Source organism: Mangifera indica, chromosome 3, assembly GCF_011075055.1.
Source record: "Mangifera indica cultivar Alphonso chromosome 3, CATAS_Mindica_2.1, whole genome shotgun sequence".
NCBI lineage: Eukaryota > Viridiplantae > Streptophyta > Magnoliopsida > Sapindales > Anacardiaceae > Mangifera > Mangifera indica.
The window spans coordinates 15,434,552-15,453,031 of record NC_058139.1 but is presented as its reverse complement, the minus strand read 5'-3'; the positions used below and the strand labels follow the sequence as shown (position 1 = coordinate 15,453,031).

Below are 18,480 nucleotides of genomic sequence, written 5' to 3'. Positions count from 1 at the left end.
TTAGGACAGAGTATTGTGATTCAGGGTGGACAGTTACTAGTAGACCTAATTGTGTTTGAAATGCCAGATTTTGACATGATTTTAGGGATGGACTTTTTGGGGAGATAAGAAGTTGAGATTGATTGTAAAAAAAAAAAAGTGAGACTTAACCTAGACTCTGGAGATCAATTCGAGTTCGATAAAGGTCATATCTGGAGTTTGATGATCAGTATGTTGAAAGCTAGTAAAATGTTGAAAAAGAGATGTATGGGATATTTGGCTCATGTAGTGAGCAAGGTTGAGTCAAGCTTGACTATTGATGAGACACTAGTGGTACGAGAGTTTCTAGATGTGTTTTCGAGTGAGTTACCAAGATTAGTTCCCGAACAAGAAGTTGAGTTTAGTATAGAGTTGGCATCGAGCATAACACCTATTTTGAGAGCACCTTACTGAATGGCCTCTACCAAGTTACAAGAATTAAAGAAGAAGCTTCAAGAGTTATTAGATCATAGTTTTATCAGACCGAGCCATTCTCTTTGGGAAGATCCTATCATATTTGTGAAAAAGAAAGACGAGTCCATGAGGATATGCATTGATTACAGAGAGTTAAGAACAAGTATCCGTTACCCAGAATTGATGACTTATTTGATCATTTGAAGGGATTCGTAGTCTTCTCCAAGATAGATTTGAGATTTGGTTATCACCAGGTGAGAGTGGCAAAGAAGGATATACCCAAGACAACTTTCCGAATGAGGTATGACCACTTTGAATTTGTAGTAATGCCATTTGGATTAACAAATGCCCCTGCGATATTTATGGATTTGATGAACAGGGTATTCCACGACTGCCTAGATAAATTTATTGTGGTATTCATTGATGATAACTTAGTGTATTCTCGTAGTCGAGAGGAGTTTGAGCAACACTTGAGGTTTACCCTCCAGAGGTTGAGAGAGAAACAATTGTATGCCAAATTCTTGAAATGTGAATTTTGGTTAGATAGAGTTACCTTTTTGGGGCATGTGATTTCAGCAAAGGGTATATTTGTGGATCTCAGTAAGATTAAGGCTATAGTTGAATGGTAAAGACTAAAGACAGTCAAGGAGGTTCGTAGTTTCTTGGGTTTGGCAGGGTATTACCGGAGCTTTGTAGAAGGATTTGCCAGATTAGTTAGACCTCTTACAACTCTCACAAAGAAAACAATGCCATTTCAGTGGTCAAATGCTTGTGAGATAAGCTTCTAGGAATTAAAAAGAAGATTGACTACTGTTTTTGTGTTAGCACTTCCAGATGAGGGAGTTGAGTATGATTTATTCACTGATACCTCACACGGTGGTTTAGGAGCAGTGGTGATGCAGCGAGGCAAGGTGATAGCATATGCCTCACGATAGTTGAAAGAATTCGAAACTTGATACCTTACTCATGATTTGGAGTTAGCAGCAGTGATTCCTGCTTTAAAAATCTAGAGACACTATTTATATAGGGTAAGAAGTAATATTTATACTGACCATAAGAGCCTCAGATATTTCTTCACTCAAAAAGAGTTAAATATGAGACAAAGACGATGGCTCGAGTTAGTAAAAGACTATGACTGTGATATTAAATATCATCCAAGCAAGGCTAATATGGTTGTAGACACCCTCAGTAGAAACGTAATGATATCACAACTGACGGTCCAGAGAGAAATTCAGAGAGATATTGACTGAGACCAGATTGAGCTTGTGATTGAAGCCCTCGCCAGATTAAAGATTCAGCCCATTCTTAGACATAAGATGAATGGTGTCAATAGAAAATTCAGAAGGTTCAAGAGGGTCTCGAGACAGATTTTCAAGTATCAAATGGAGTTCTCAAATTTAGAGATCGAGTGTATGTTCCCCAGATAACCAAATTGAGACAGAGAATTCTAACAGAGGCTCATAGTTCTCTTTACACTACCTACCTTGGGGGTGTAAAGATGTATCAAGATTTAAAAAGACATTTTTGATATAGGTGAGTTTGTTACCAGATGTCTCACCTGTCAGCAAATTAAGGCCGAACACTAGAAACCTTCAGGGTTGCTTCAGCCTCTGCCTATTCCAAAATGGAAATGGGAGCATATCTCTATGGACTTCATCAATGGACTCCCTGGGGTTCAAAATGGATGTAATGTTATCTAGGTAATTGTGGATAGATTAACCAAGTCAACTCATTTCCTACCCATCAAAGATACTACTACCATAGATCAGCTGGGGAGATTATATGTTAGGGAGATTATTAGATTACATGGGGTACCCAGGACCATAGTATCTGATCATGATGTGAGATTTGTATCAGCTTTTTGGAAGAGTCTCCAAAGATCCTTGGGTACTAATTTGGCATTTAGTACAACCTATCATCTACAAACAGATGGTTAGACGGAGAGGGTTAATTAGATTTTGGAGGACATGTTAAGAGCTTGTTGTTTGGATCATAAAGCTACGTGGGTAGAAATGTTGCCCTTGGTGGAGTTTGCTTACAATAATAGCTACCAGACGACTATTCAGATAACACCTTATGAGGCATTATATGGTAAAAGGTGTCATTCTCCTCTTCACTAGGATGAGATAAGAGAGAGAGATATGTTATCCCAATCCCTTGGGCCTGAGTTGACCCAGAAAATGATTGATGATGTCTAACTGATCAAGCAGAGAATAAAATAGGCCCAGGATCGATAAAAAAGCTATGTAGATCATCAACGTCGAGACTTGGAATTCAATGTAAGTGAATTTGTATTTGTAAAGGTTGCTCCATTCAAGCATTTGATAAGATTCGGAAAAAAAGGAAAGCTAGCTTCTAGATTTATTGGTCTATATGAGATAATTGAGAGAGTTGGTTAAGTGGCTTACAGATTGGCCTTACTAGCTGGTATGGATCGAATTCATAATGTATTTCATGTCTCATCTTTGAGGAAATGTCTTGGTGATCATTCCCAGGTTGTGAATACAGATGATATTAAGTTATTAAAAGACCTTAGTTATGAAGAAATACCGATTCAGATACTTGACAGGAGAATTAAGCAACTAAGGAACTAACAGATTCCTCTAGTAAAAGTCTTATGGAGAAACTAGAAGATAGAGGAGGCTACCTAGGAAATGGAGCAGACCATGAAAAAGAAGTATCCAGAGCTATTTTTGTGAATTCCGATGACGGAATTCTTGTGAGGAGGGAAGAGTTGTAATATCCTCAGGTACGTTTCAAGGGCATTTATGTCTTTTAACCCTGTTTTGAGATATTTCCAGTTTTAAATACACACACACACACACACACACACACATATATATATATATATATATATATATATATGGATATATATATCCATAACTCTAAAGAGAGAAAAGTCAAAAAAGCAACATTTTAAGCCTTTTTTCCATCTTCTCTCGTCTCTTCCAGAAGAATGTAGTTTTCTTCTTTTTTTGGCTGCGTTTTTGAAGAAAAGTGGGTGATTTGGAAGGGTTTAAAAGAAATGTAAGAAAATAAAATAAGAGGAAGCACTTTAGAAGCCTTGGTAACCAAAAGATCTCTTTCTTTTCCCTTTACCTATGTTTATATATATTGATGCATGTTATATAAAGATGTTAGTGTGTTTTGGTGTTAATTTAAGGTATGTTTGGTGATCAAAGAAGGAAGACAAAAAGGACGGAGCTAATTTGGCAAAGATTGGCTTGCAATAAGGTAAGGGGTATAATCCTTGATATATTTCATGTTTCATGCTTTTGGTTCCTTGGATCTATGTTATAAATGATGATTTGAAGTTGAGACATGTTGTTTTTTCATTTGGGGTATCTATGTGTATGATTTTGTTCATGATAGAGAGTTGAATAATATTTACAGTTTTATCACTGACTTTGTCTCACGTTTTGACTGTCTTATCTGATGAATCATGAGTGCTATTATAGCTTGCTGGAAATCTCTTTGAATTTTCTTTTCAATGATATATACCATGTATGAATTAGAGACTGTTTAGACTGTTAAATGACATGAACAAAAAAACTGCCTTACCAAATAAACAGTGAAGACAGTTTTTTGCCACTGACTTCATCCCACGTTTTGGCTGCCTTATCTAATGAATCATGAGTGTTATTATAGCTTGTTAGAAAGCGCCTTGAATCCTATTTCCAATTATATATAGCTTGTATGAATTAGAGATTGTTTGGACTGTTAAATATTGTATGAACCAAAAAGACTGTCTTACCCAAATAAACAGGAAATACAAGTTTTTGCCACTGATTTCATCTCACATTTTGTCTGTCTTATCTAATGAATCATGAGTGCTATTATAGCTTTTTGGAAAGCTCTTTGAATCCTCTTTTCAATGATATATATCTTGTATGAATTAGAGATCTTTGGACTATTAAATTGTATGAAAAAGAAGGCTACGCTGCCAAATAAACAGTTTCTTGAACAGTATTTCACAAATTTTGGAAAGAAAGAAAGAAAGATAAGGAGAAAAAGGAAAGGAAAGGAAAGAAAAGAAGAAGAAAATAAAGAAAAGCAAGACAAGGAATTTAGGGCTCAAGATTCAGGGGTCGTCCCAAGAGTATGGTTTGATGAGTTATGAATAGATTTAGATGGAAGCAAGATTAGTAAGATATAAGGCACGCATGCATGCTATGAGCTATGAGCTATGAGGGGGCACTTTACACTATATCGCCCGCAGTAGGGCACATCTGTAGTAGGACATAAACCCTTAGTAGGGTCCGCTCACAGTAGAGCATGCTAGTAGTAAAGCTCAATTCAGATTCAAAAATGGTGTATTGAGAAAAAGGAAGAGAACTTGAATTGAGAAAAGTGTCAAATCCCTATAGTCAGCTTTCAGAAAGTATCAAATAGACACCAGATGGGACAAAGTATGACCTAAATAGTAAAGAATGAACTAGATTATCCCTTCAATTTCTTATAGAGGTTATGATGTGAGGTTGAGTCCCGAGAGTGAGTTAGAACAGGAAAGGAGATAGTTTACTTAATTCTTTCCCCTTACTGAGTGTTCTTATCTCTCACTTCCTTTTCTTTCATGATTGCAGGTACTGGTGATCAAGGTAACTGCGAGGCATGGTCAAGTCAGCGAAGATAGACCCAAGCTGGGGCTGGTCACCTATGGTTTTTGTTACATACATATGATACTGTTGATTTTTGGCCCTATTCAGATAGTTGTATAATTGTATCTAGAGGCATGTATATGGTTACTCCATGATCTTAAATGTTTCAGATGAGTTTTCATATGAGATATATACATCTTTTGTTCGCTTCCAGATTTTCATTTTTCTTAAAATAATTTTTAAACACTTTTAGTGATTCGTTCATTTTAAAGTATTTAAAAAAAAAATAGACGTTCTGGATATTAATTTGTAACATTTCTCCTTCGGTGGGTAATACTTCTACGGAGGGATGTTACAATGCATCTCGTGGGTATCAATCCCTTATATAGCCTTATTACTTTTATATAATTAGCCACTTATGTGCACAATTGGTGGCTATCTAGTTTTTTGTTTTGGTTAAGTAAATATATATTAACACCGTTGAAGTGAAACAAAAAGAACAACCTAAGCTCAAGTTGAAAGGAATGGCTATCTACGTTTACCTCTCTTTTTTAGACTTTTATTATTTTTGACCCGAATCTGACTCAGACAAGGTCTGATACCATCTTCCATAAAGTTAGGCACCTTTACTTAGCTAACTATCCATTTTCTTTCTTTTCTTTTCTAGACTTCTCTAACTTAAATCTCATTTATGAACTTAACCTAGGGGTAAAAAGGTAATTTTGTCTATTTCAAACAATGCTAGGTGTCTTTTCCCTTGTTCGTTAATTGCTACCACAAATAGATACTTATCTCATACCCTAAAACTTTAAAATGAACATCTCATATCTATAATGTATGAAATCATCCAACAGGGTACCTTCCAAAAGCTTGTCGGCGTCCCCGAGAACAGAAATTTCATAGCCTAAACTTAGCCCATGCTTGCTAGAATCTCACGTAACTTTTGGTTGTACCATGTAATTTTCCCCAAAAAGATTTCACGCATGCACCTACAAATTGCTCTATGCAAGTCACTCTAAACCTTCATCACATGCATGCAAATCTTAGTGATGCGAGATTTTCAAGAATTTATTTCTTAGTGGTTGTTGGATTGAAAGTTAAGAAAATACATCTTCCAATGCTTTATCACAGCCAGCTTACTGTGAATTTTCTAGCCATCTTGCAAGTCATTTTTATTGCATTAGCACCATTCAAGGTTTAAGAATGCAGCTCCTTGAACAACATGTGAATTTTCCAGGTTTCTAGCCATAAAAATTACTAAAACAGTCTACAAATTATTCAAGAGCACATCCAACATTTAAGGATAACAAACTAACAATGATTTTATACCAAGTATCGAAGAAATTTCAATCAAGATTCAATAACTTGAGGGAAGAAGTCTACTCTAGTTACCTAAATTTTTAGCAATGTTCAACATAGATAACAAGTATTTTTTTTTTAGGTAAGTAAATTAATTTTATACCATAGAGAAATGTACAATGTATAAGGGCTTACCTAGGACAAGTCCCTAGATTATGCTAAAATAGCACAAGTACACACTAGAACATCCCAAATAAGAGAAATACATAGAACACACTAAGACACATACAAACTCAAATGAGGTTAGCAGCCAACACCAAACTGTACAACTTAAAGGTCACCTATTTTTCTTTCTAACATAGATAATAAGTTACTAGAAAAACAAAACACAATTTCTACCATTCAGAATAAATAACAATAAGTCTTCTACTAAAAGTCCAAAAATCATAGCAATCCAATAGTGAAACTGAGAGAACACAAAATTCTCCCGCAGACTCCTAATTAATTGAGTCATTAATGAATTTTTTAACTAACTAAACTTTCATCTTTCAGGACTTATTGTTATGGACTAGCTTATAGGCCTAAACAAAACTTTCAAATCTAATTTTGACCTAATAAAAATAATATCCTCAATTCCAACCCAAATCAAAATTAAATTTTTTGAAAAAGACATTAATACCCCTAGAATTTGCTTGCGGATATTATGAATACCTTTATTAATACGTATATAAATTACAATATTACTGTTGGTTTTTGAACTAAAAAATCACTAAGTATTTGATGAAACCTGAACTAATTAATTTCTTCATTGATAACACTTTAATTTGTACAAGAAAATTCAACAACTAAATCAAGAAAGATTCCTACAAATCAGCAAAAATAAAATAATATCCAAACTAAAATTCAAAAAAACTTGAAACATTCAAACACAACTTAAATTAGTTGTGATTTTCATTGTTACGATTTGTTGAACTATCAGCAAAAAATGCATCAAATCCTTCATTCCTCCTTGCCTCTTTTGTTGTAAACTTTAATCTTCCTTCGAAGTTCTTCAAACCTAGTCTTTGACAAAACCTTAATCATAATATCAGCAAGTTGCACATCAATTCTACAATGCACCAAGGCAATTTCCTTGCTTTTCTAAACATCTCTAATAAAGTAAAATTTGATTTTAAAATGTTTTGTTTTGCCATGAAACACAGGATTATTAGAGATAGCTATAGTAGCTTGATTATCAATAAAAATCTTTGTGGCTTATTTATGCACATGTTTCAAATCTGATGGCACCTTCCTTAACCATAAAACTTGATTCACAACTATGGCAACAACATATTCAGCCTCTGTTGTAAATTGAGCTATAACGTCTTACTTCTTAGAACTCCAGGAAAAACATCTGGAACCAAAGCTAAACACATAGCCTAAAGTACTTCTCATATCATCACAAGATCCTACCCAATTACTATAGGCATACCTATGAAAATTTAACTTTTCTGACTTCTCAAACATGATACAAAAATCAAAAATCCCTTTGACATATCTAAGCACTCTTTTGGTAGCTTTAAAGTATACCTTAGTTGCACAATGCATAAATCTGGATAGCAAACTTACAACAAACATAATGTCAGGCTTTGTTGCAATAAGATACATTACACAACCTATAAGGCTCATATATAAACTTTCATCAACTTTCTCAACTCTAACATCTTTCTCAACTTTTCATTCTGCATCAGCAACATGCTTATGGACCTATAATTCTCCATGTTGAATTTCCTAAGCATCTCTTTTGCATATTTTTGTTAGCTAATGAAAATACCTTGTTATGATTGTTGGATTTCCATGCCAAGAAAATATGACATGTCTCCTAACTCTGTCATCTCAAAAACTTTCATCATCTGAGCTTTAAATTGTTGTATCAGTTCTTCATTATTTCCTGTCATAAGAAAATCATCAACATGCAAAGAGATAACAATTACATTGTCATTAACACCTTTCACATACAAAGTTGATTCACTTAGACATTTTGTGAAACCATTCTTCAATAGGTGATCATCAATCCTACTATACCAGGTTCTTGGAGCCTGTTTGAGACCATACAAGGCTTTCTTTAGCAAATACACCTTATCTTCATTTTCTTTCACTGTAAAACCTTTAAGCTTCTTAACAAAGATCTCCTCCTCCAAATAGCCATTTAGAAACACTAACTTGACATTAACTTGATAAATTTTCCACTCAAATTGAGTTGCAAGTGTCAAAAGCATTTTGATTATGTCAAGTCTTGTGACTAGAGCAAAAGTCTCTAAAAAATCCACTCCAAATTGTTGGGCATACCCTTGAACCACCAGCCTTGCCTTGTGCTTGTTGATTGAACTGTCAACATTCATCTTTATTCTAAGCACCTACTTTACTCCAATGGGTTTCTTATGGCTTGGCCTATCTACCAATACCCAGGTCTAATTCTTCTCTATCATTCTTAGCTTCTTCTTCATTATTGCAATCCACTTTGAATCTTTTATAGCATCGGTATAACTTGCGAGCCAAGTACAGTAACATTACAATTCTGATAAATGCTAGAAAGTAATCTAATACCTCTACTAGGAACATCATCAATAGAGTCATTAGATTCTTCAATCTAACTTTCAATAGGAACAATACCTTTGATTTCTTCATACTCTACCTCTGATTTGCACTAATTCCATATCGCAAACTCATCAAACTTGGCATCCCTATCGATAACAACTTTTCCTGTCAAAGGCTGATAGACCAGGTAGCCTTTAGTGTTGTTGTTATATCCTATCAGAATCCCAACATTAGCCTTTTGATCCAATTTATCTTTGTTCACATCTGACATGTGTATAATATATGCTGCCAAATATTTTCAAATTTTGCATGGACAACTTGTAACCATTCCAGGCTTCAAATGGCATTTTGTTCTTCAATTTCTTCGTTAGTAATCTATTGAGCAAATAAACTAAAGTGTTGATTGCTTCCGCCTAAAACTTCTTGGGAAGTTTCTTCTCAAGTAAGAGACATTTGGCCATGTTCATCACTGTTCTATTTTTTCTTTCACTCACTCTATTTTGTTGTGGAGTGTAGGTTGTCATCAACTAATGCTTAATACATGCATCTTTACAAAACCTGTTGAATTTATCAGAAGTATACTTAGTCTCGTTATCTGATCTAATTACCTTCAATCTATGGTCGTTTTAATTCTCAATTCAATTTTTGAATTTCTAAAAAAATCAGCTACTTCATATTTTTGTTTCAAAAAATAAATCCAACACATCCTACTAAAATCATCAATAAATGTTATGTAGTACTTACTACTATTCAAAGACTATGTTTTTATTGGACCACACAAATCCGTGTGTATTAGCTACAGCTTCTTTGTCACCTTCCATGTCATGTTATATAGAAACGGTAATCTCGACTGTTCCCTAGTTGACAAATTTGTAAGCTCCAGCTTTCTCTTCAATAGTGGGCAAATTTTGCACAAGTTTATTACGATGCATGTATTTAAGTATAGAGTAATGAAAATGTCCTATCCTCTTATGCCAAAGCTCAGACTGATCCAAGGAGTTAGGATATGCGTATGAATCAGCTTGCATCAAATCCAACAAAAAGTTTTTTTCTTCATCTTTACTGAAAACAAGTCACTCCCAACAGGATCATAAATCACACAAGTTTTATTTTTAAAAATCACAGAATAATTCTTTTCAAGTAGTTGTCCCACGCTCAAAAGATTTTGATCAATTTCAGGTACAAACAACACATCTGATATTAGTTTTATACCTAAAGCACATTCGATGGCCACAATTCCTTTACTTTTGACTACAATGTAATCTTTATTTCCAATTCTTACTTTGGAAATATAAGTTTGATCAAGCTCCTTGAACATGCTCTCATCATAAGTCATATGATGAGTGCAGCCATTGTTAACAAGCCACACATCATTGGTTCTGCTACTGACGAATCAAGTTGCCACAAATAACTGCTCCTCCTGTTGTTGATCAATGACTTGTGCTTGCTGTCCTCCTTTTTGTTTGTTCTTGCAAACCTTTTCCATATGACCTAACTGATTACATGACCTGCATTGAATATCAGGTCTAAACTAGCAATATTTTTGGATGTGCGAAGTCTTCTTGTAGTGTGGACATGGTAGGTATTTGCCTTTTTTTCCTCCATCTGTGTTGCTTTCACTTTCCTTCTTGTTCTTCTTGTTCCAATTTTTCTTGCCTTTACTTACTACATGAGCTTGATCTTTGTCTTTGGCTTGAAAAGCTCATTCTGTCATTTCTTCTGTTCTAATAGCCTTTCTTTTGTTCTTGTGCTTGCAAAGAATTGATTAGTTCAATCAAAGTAATTTGAGTAAGATCTCTTGAATCTTCAAGAGATGATATCTTGGCTTCAAACCTTTTTGGCAGACTTACCAACACCCTTTCCACAATTTTTCTATCAAGTAATTCTTCACCAATCAACCTGATCTTATTGACTATAGCCTGGAGTTATGTTTTCTGTTTCTTTGATTCTGAGAAGCTAAAAGTCCCTCCTGAGATTTAGAACTTGCATCTGTCTTGTCTTGTCATTCCTTTGAAAAGCTTCCTTAAGCATATCCTAAGCTTGTTTTGCAGTCTCACAAGTCATGAAACTTGTGAAAACTTCGTCAGATATAGTTGAGTGAATGCAGGTCTTGGCCTTCAATCTTTTCTTCAATTCACTTCTTTGATTTCTTATAGCATCCAAAGTTGGATCTTCAAGCAATGGTTGAATTTGGTCATCTTCAACCACGTCCCAAAGTTCACAGGCTTCCAAATATGACTTCATCTTTACTGCCCATATCTGGTAATTTACATCAGAGAAGACAGGTGGTGCAGACATGAAATTGTTTTCTGCTATTGCTGATAACTTGAAGGTTTGATGTTTGATTTTTTTTTTTTTTGGTGAAGGGTTCCTCACAAATTCACTCTCAACACAGGTCCCTTAAGAAGAAGGGAGCTCTGATACCATTTGTTAGTTTTTGAACTAAAAAATCACTCAAAGTATTTGATTAAAGTTGAACTAACTAATTTCTTCATTGATAACACTTTAATTTATACAAGAAAATTCAACAACTAAATCAAGAAAGATTCTTACAAATCAGCAAAAATAAAATAATATCCAAAGTAAAATTCAAAAAAAACTTGAAACATTCAAACACAACTTAAATCAATTGTGATTTTTATTGTTATGATTTGCTAAACTATCGGCAAAAGATACATCAAATCCTTCAATTACAAATATATAAATCAATTAGATCTAAGATACTATCCAACACAGATCATAAAGTCAACCTGAAGTTAACATGCTTTGGAGACCCAATATAGAGTTTGTTGATGGGCTTTTTGTGCCACCCAACAATCCAAAAGGGATAAACAAGTTACTGAAACAAAAAAAAAAGCGAAAGATGCAGCTGGGACTAGCTGGTGTATTTTGCATGAAAGTATCAAAATTGTGGGTCTGATGTTTTGTGGTTTGTTTGTTGGTTTGATTGACTTCTGTTCTGTTGTGTCATGGGAATGTAAGTTTGACATGCCTGGTGCAACTATAACCCCTGAGTTGAAGAGAGATCTTCAGTTGCTGAAGGTGCTCTAATTTCTTCCTTTTCGTCTATGTAATTGTTTGACCAGGCATTGTTATTTACTTGTGTGGTTTAATCTCATTTTGGACTTGCTCTGATATTGCAATACTTAATTGGCTGTGTGTTGTCTATTGTAACCTCGATACAATGTTTGAATCAAACCTTTTAAAATGGTAAAAAGATGTCACCGCTCAAAGAATATGCACATGCCAGTGCTTGTACTGTTGCAAAACACTGTAATAACCATTAGATTAGTGTCTAGCATATTCACAAATCATTTTCAGCCAGAGATTATCCTGCTTCATGCAAGATAATCTTTGGGAAAAATATTTGAGACATTTGTGGGTTCCTTATTTGCACTTGTAAAATGTTCTCTCCTTAAAATTGCCGCCCTTAAAAAGAAAAGGAATGTTGCTTACTGTACAAGTGGGCAAGCTAATCAATGTTAATAGCAATCTTTGTTGATAAAAGTATTTCTCCTGTGCTCCAAAAAATTGACATAATGCTGGATAGACACATGCACTTGCACTTAGATTTGCTTAATTAGGAATGTCTCAGGTTTTCAATTTTCATCCTAAACGAATGAGTTGACAACTGAACAAAGCCCTCTGCATTTACCATTGACCTGTATGGCCTTTGGTGCAATGCATTTATATCGATTTTGGATAAGAATTCAACAATTAGATTACATTCAATTATTACATTCCAAATACATTCAAGATAATCCGTCACTGACCTTACATTTTATAATGACTACATCCATCTATATATATATTGTACCACAAAAAGTTCTATTCCAAACAATTGTGTTCTAGTTATGCCACGGGAGTCTGTTTTCTGAAATTCTTCTATGAATTTTGATGTCAACATAAAGCTTTAGAATTTGACCTAAAATTGCGCTAATCATGATAAACAAGTTTTCGGATGAACGAGAAAGGTGACCATCGTGGTCTTTCAACTTTTAATCGTTTATCATGTAATTATACTTTGTTGCTGATGCAGTTGAGTTGAGGAATGCCTTTGATCCGAAGAAAAATTACATGAAGGGTGATTCAAAATAAAAAACATTGCCCAAGTATTTCCAGGAATGTTTAGGTTGTCACAGTAAACATTCTGTAGTTCTTAGCTGAAGTTTATAGAGCCCGCAACGGAGTTCTTCTCAGGTAGATTGAAAAAAGGCATTCCTTGTAGATGAGCTGCTTTCTGATTCTAACCTTGGCCAGTACAGTGAGATAGAGAAAGAGAGAGTTGCTCTCCTGTTATCATCCAAGGCCATTACTTTTTTTTCAAGTTCTCATTCTGCTCACTTGTATTAAATTTTTAGGAAACGTAAGGTTTGAGAGATTGAAGAACAAAATCGACAAATGAGAAATGAAAGATAAAGGGTCAACAATCACGAAAACGTGCAAAGCAAAGAAGGCATTGAATCTCTTTTATTTTTTTGAACAGGAAAATTCTGACATTCATTGAGCGAATTGAATTACAGAGACGAGAGATAGAAGACAACCTTGTAGACTTATGAGTCAATAATTTTCTTATATTGTGTTCGACCATTTGCCTGTTTAAACCATCTTGAGTTGAGAATTTAATGTAATTTTTGTTTAATTATTACATGTTAAAATGGGGAATTTAATGGTCTGTTCAGAGAGTCATTGTAAGTCCTTTTGTTTTAGACGGATATTTCTTCCCTTTGCTAGAATACTAAAATTTAGACCTCATGCAGCATAATTGAAGAAAATTTTCTGTTGACTTGATGATTTGGAAAATCAGATGATACCATACACACTATGTTAGCTCAATGGGGACAATTGGTAATCTGATCCTCTTGCCTTTTACCAAGGAATCGTATTATTTTGTAATACTATCTTCGTTCTTGTAAAGAATATTGAAACATGAATCCCTAGAAATAGAAGGCCATTATCTTATAGAATCCAGTTCCCAAAAACATGCAAAGAGGCCGCAATCCAAAGAATTATGACGGACAACCACATCCCCTGTTTTCTGTTAAAGGAATCTGCACATGCCTCGTTTTTGTAGATAGGTTGGTCTTATTACTACATAAATTAGTTTTCGTTTCTTGCCCCGGGTGGGATTCCAAACATAAAAAAACAAAAATTTAAATCACTTTCAATGACATTTCATAATTAAACTTTTGACTTATTTAATACAGTAATTATAAAACTAAACACTACTCAAAGTTTTACTTATTCGGTATGATTAGTTTAACCTCTTTGGAATGATCCAACTCAAAAAGGATTCCTTGTTAAAAAAATATATTAGTTTCTTTGCATGGAAGCTTTAGAAGGTGGCCAAGAACCAAGAACAGGCAGGGAAACTGCCAATTTATTAAGCTTATATTTGACAGGAATGGATCCCTTGAACAAAATTTACACCATTTGTCTAGTATTTTCAATAACAGTTTTTTGAGAAGATCCACCTAATTTCATGGCAGCGGCTCTTGTGAATCCCCCAAACGTGACAAATGAAGATATGCATCCGTTCCTGTGTACATAGTGCAAATTGAACAAGTGAGAAAATTTTCACTGGATATCCAAATAAAAAACTATGAAGCAAGCACTTTTACCTGATAAAACGCATAGAATATGACCACTTTATATTGATACCCCTATTATATTTTCAGCATAGCATTTACATCATGAACACTTTATATTTCATAGGTTCTTTGCAGGTACTCAACCAGAAAAGTGTTTGCATCAAGAAAAAGTTCTAGCATAGCTCCAGTAAATTCCCAATTTTGTTTTTTTTTCTTTCGCTTAACCTTCCAGGGCAACTATGCAGAAAGTCAAAGGTTGAGCTATAAACCAGCCAGGTCACAACATCAACCAAGTGCGTTATTCATTTGACTTTCAAAATTTAAGGCCTCATCAACTCAAATAGTGGAACTCATTTATGGACGACATTTTCTAAATGCAACAGAACCAAAAAAAAAAAAAGTATTTAACTCACCATATCCTTCCATAGAGATAATTTGCAGATCTCCACCAAAATACCGTGCATAGAGGCGGCTTATTGGAAGCCCACATCCATATCCAGCCATTGTTACCGCATCTGTTGAATCAAGATCTAAATTTTCATCCAATGGGCTTTTTGCTGTGCTATAAAGATATGTGAATATTTTGGGGAGACCACTTCTTGGAATGCCACCCCCCTCATCAGAGACCTATATCATCATCCAGAAAAACTTGTTAAGCACTTCAGTTGTAGTACAAAATAGTGCAACATAGATATTACCAATCAAAATTCAACAGCCAATCGCAAAAAGAAGAAGCATGTGGAAAGCAATTTACATAGAAATATACACAGATCATAGAACTTTTACAGACAGAAAGGACAGTATATAATACAGAAGAAAACCTTAATAGTAACATCCTCCAATCCATCAGCAACTATTATTCGAATAGGAGGAGCGACTTTATCTGAGTCCAAAAAACGTTCTTCAACAGCACGCAATGAATTCTTAACCAATTCAAATACCATAAGTTGCAAGTGTGAGGGAACATACCTATTACAGAAGCAAAAAGAAAAATATAAAAGACAAAACAAAACAAAAAGCCAATTTCTTCTTTAAGTCAAAAGTCATCACCAACAGGATGTCAAAGAGGCTAAAAAGAAAGAAAGAAACGAAGGCATAAGCAAAATTCAAATGACAAAAAACAAAGCAAACCAAGTGAGAAAAAATGAACTTACGGGAATGTAAAATTGGGATCACCATATATATTAACATCAGGAGCACTGCCATACTCCCAAAAACAAATACTACGTGCATCCTCACTGGCATTCCTTGCAACCTCCATCGGAGACATTTTTGTATCTATACAACCAACACAATGAGGGGGATTTGTATTGTGCAACTCAACATGTTGCCCTGAGTTTCATCCAAATTGGAAACTACAAAATAGTTAGACCACTCTCAACAAAAACAACAAAATCACCAGAAAATAATAACTGACCAATAAGCATACGAATTCCAATTCTCGACATGTAAAACCGATCCAGAAACTGATGAATCTCATCAAGATCCTCATAAACAATCTTGGGATTCATCCCTTTCTTTAACTGTTGAACTCCCAATGCCATCATGGGTACCACATTATTGTGCCTCACCTTAATCGCCTTGATCATTTGTGTAAATTCCCTCTCATCACTTGAATCCTTTATCTCTGGAAATGACCTCATGTCCCGAAATGAATCCAGATACCAATCTCTAACCTATAAAACCATAACAGAATCAAACATCCATCCAAAATCTTCAGAATTTAACATATAATCACACGAATTGTAAATTAACTCCCTCAAGTACATACTAAACAAAAATTAAATTAACTTAAACTCAAGAACTTCTTTTGTACGGTCAAATTACAAAACATTTTGTGTGTGTGTGTGTGTGTGTGTGTGTGTACGTATGTATGTATGTATATCCGAGAAATCAAATAAATAAATGTTAGTCAACTTTCTTCTCAATCTTTTTTGCTTTTGTTTGGTCAAGTAGTTGTTAAAACAAACAAAATTCAGAAATATTATATAATTTATCATTAAAAAAAAGAAATTACCTTGAGAACGGCAGGCTTTTCAGATAAGCCATAAGGAAGGGTCTCAAGTTCAATAGCGCGCCTAGCGATTCTAATAGGAAGCTCCTTGTGAAGAAACTGGGCAGAGATTAAGAGATTTCTGTCAGTAGGTTTTGAACCAAACTCCATCATGTACCTCAAGCTGACACCTGTCTGCTTCATGCATCCCCATCTATGAACCTCTTCCATCAAACTCTTCAAGTTCGAGAACGACTTGTACAGCTTTTTGGCAGCCATTGCTTGAAGCTGCCTTTGCCTTTGCCTTTGCCTTTGCCTCCGCCTCTCAACAAAATTGAAAATTGAATTACAACTTTTTATTCTTTTCCTGTTATTTTGTTTCATGTTCTAACAAGGGTTAGATTTTAACCAGAGGTGATGTGGATAAATTGGATCAAGATGTAACACGCAAGGAATTTCAGCACGTGTAGGAAATAGCGGTTGCTTGGGGTATTATTTCGAAGTTGGACCGGATTCAGTGAAAGGAGAGGTTTGACTCAACCGTGATCGGACAATTTTACTTCGCCAAAGAACTTGTTCACACGCAAAATTCATTGTATTCTCCGATTGATATTCATCAATTATTAAAAAGTTAATATTCACCATGAACCATTAAAATTAGTAAAATCAATCAAATTTTTAGGATAAAATTATTATTTAATTAATAATATATTAAAAATAATAAAATATTATTTATTTTTCTTTAAATTTAAAAAACTAATAATTTTTCTTTTGATTAAATTTTGAAATGTTATATTTTCTCTTCTAGGGTTTCTATCTTTTTCTTTCTCTCTTTTTCGGCATCATTACAGGTCAAATTCTCTCTCCTTCTCTTTTTTGACTCTAGAAACTAGACAAAGAATGTCCTCGTCATTATATAAAGATAAAGATAAATATTCTTCGTCCAGTTTTTGGCGCTGAAAAAAGGGAGGAAGAGAGAGAGAAGTCGGTTGGTGACAACACTAAAAGAGAGAGAGAGAGAAAAAAAGAAGGAAAACTTAAGGAGGAATGTAACATCTCAAAGTCTAATCATTAGAAAAATTGTTAGTTTTCTAAACCTATGAGAAAAATAGATAGTGTTAATTAGTTTCCTTATTTTTAACAGCCTACGAATAGGTATTTAAGTTTTTAATAGTTAATAAATACTAATTTGAGAATGTAATAAACTTTGGGTGAGAGTTAGTCCTTTGGCCAGGAATAAGTCCTTCGACGGTTGACTTCTTAAATAAATATTTAAATAATTTTATACAAGGCCAAAGGACTATTTCCCACCCAAAGTATGTTATTTTCTCAAATTTTCTCAAATTTTCTCCTATTAATTTTAAAAATTTTATTTACCTAGTCATGGGTGGTTAAAATTAATAGTTTCAAAGGCAAAATGGTCATTTTATCTGTAATATTAAAAATAAACTTAAATTTGATTTCATTTTTCGTCTTTAAACCGTAAAAACTAACAATTTTCTCTAACTCAAGTTTTCAAAAATAGCATTTTTCGCCCTAAGGTTTTCAATTTTTCATATTCAAGGGTTTTCAATTTTTCAATGACGTCTCTTCCTCTTTGGTGACCTTCAAGCAACGTCTCTTCCTCTCCAGCGCAACCTCCTTCCAATGGTTTTCCTCATCGTAGTCATCAACAAAGAATTGAATTTGAAAAATTGAAAACTCTAAGGGAGAAAATGTTGTCTTTCAAAACTTGGGTTGGGGAAAAATTATTAGTTTTTAGGATTTAGGAGGGGGAAATGATATAACTAACAAACTTATTTAATTTTAATCATTTATAGGTGGGTAAATAAAATTTTCAAAGTTAACGAGAGAAAACTTAAAAAAACGGCTACTTTGGGTGAGAAATAGTCCTTTGGCCTTTTATACAATTAATCATTAAATTAGAAGTGGATATAAACCAAACCAAGTCCAAACAACCTTTAGTGTGAATTTGATTCGAATAAAAAAT

General features: G+C 34.2%; 1 protein-coding gene across 1 annotated transcript; it reads right to left on the bottom strand.

Moving 5' to 3' along the window:
• Window positions 1–14,249: 14,249 nt before the first annotated feature.
• Window positions 14,250–16,861, bottom strand: LOC123210343 (pyruvate dehydrogenase (acetyl-transferring) kinase, mitochondrial-like). Its single transcript, XM_044628639.1, has 6 exons — window positions 16,515–16,861; window positions 15,915–16,173; window positions 15,652–15,829; window positions 15,319–15,466; window positions 14,911–15,124; window positions 14,250–14,445 (listed from the first exon to the last, which is right to left on the bottom strand). The coding sequence occupies exons 1-6, from the start codon at window positions 16,767–16,769 to the stop codon at window positions 14,387–14,389; spliced, it is 1,113 nt and encodes a 370-aa protein (XP_044484574.1). The 5' UTR covers window positions 16,770–16,861; the 3' UTR covers window positions 14,250–14,386.
• Window positions 16,862–18,480: the final 1,619 nt, after the last annotated feature.

What these genes read in the sequence shown, in the direction of transcription:
- LOC123210343 (XM_044628639.1), bottom strand. Translation starts at nt 16,769, where the DNA reads ATGGCTGCCAAAAAGCTGTACAAGTCGTTCTCGAACTTGAAGAGTTTG. An exon ending in AAAAGCCTGCCGTTCTCAAG is followed by an intron (nt 16,174 to 16,514) that starts GTAATTTCTTTT and finishes ATGGTTTTATAG; the next exon opens with GTTAGAGATTGGTATCTGGA. An exon ending in TGGAGGATGTTACTATTAAG is followed by an intron (nt 15,125 to 15,318) that starts GTTTTCTTCTGT and finishes ATGATGATATAG; the next exon opens with GTCTCTGATGAGGGGGGTGG.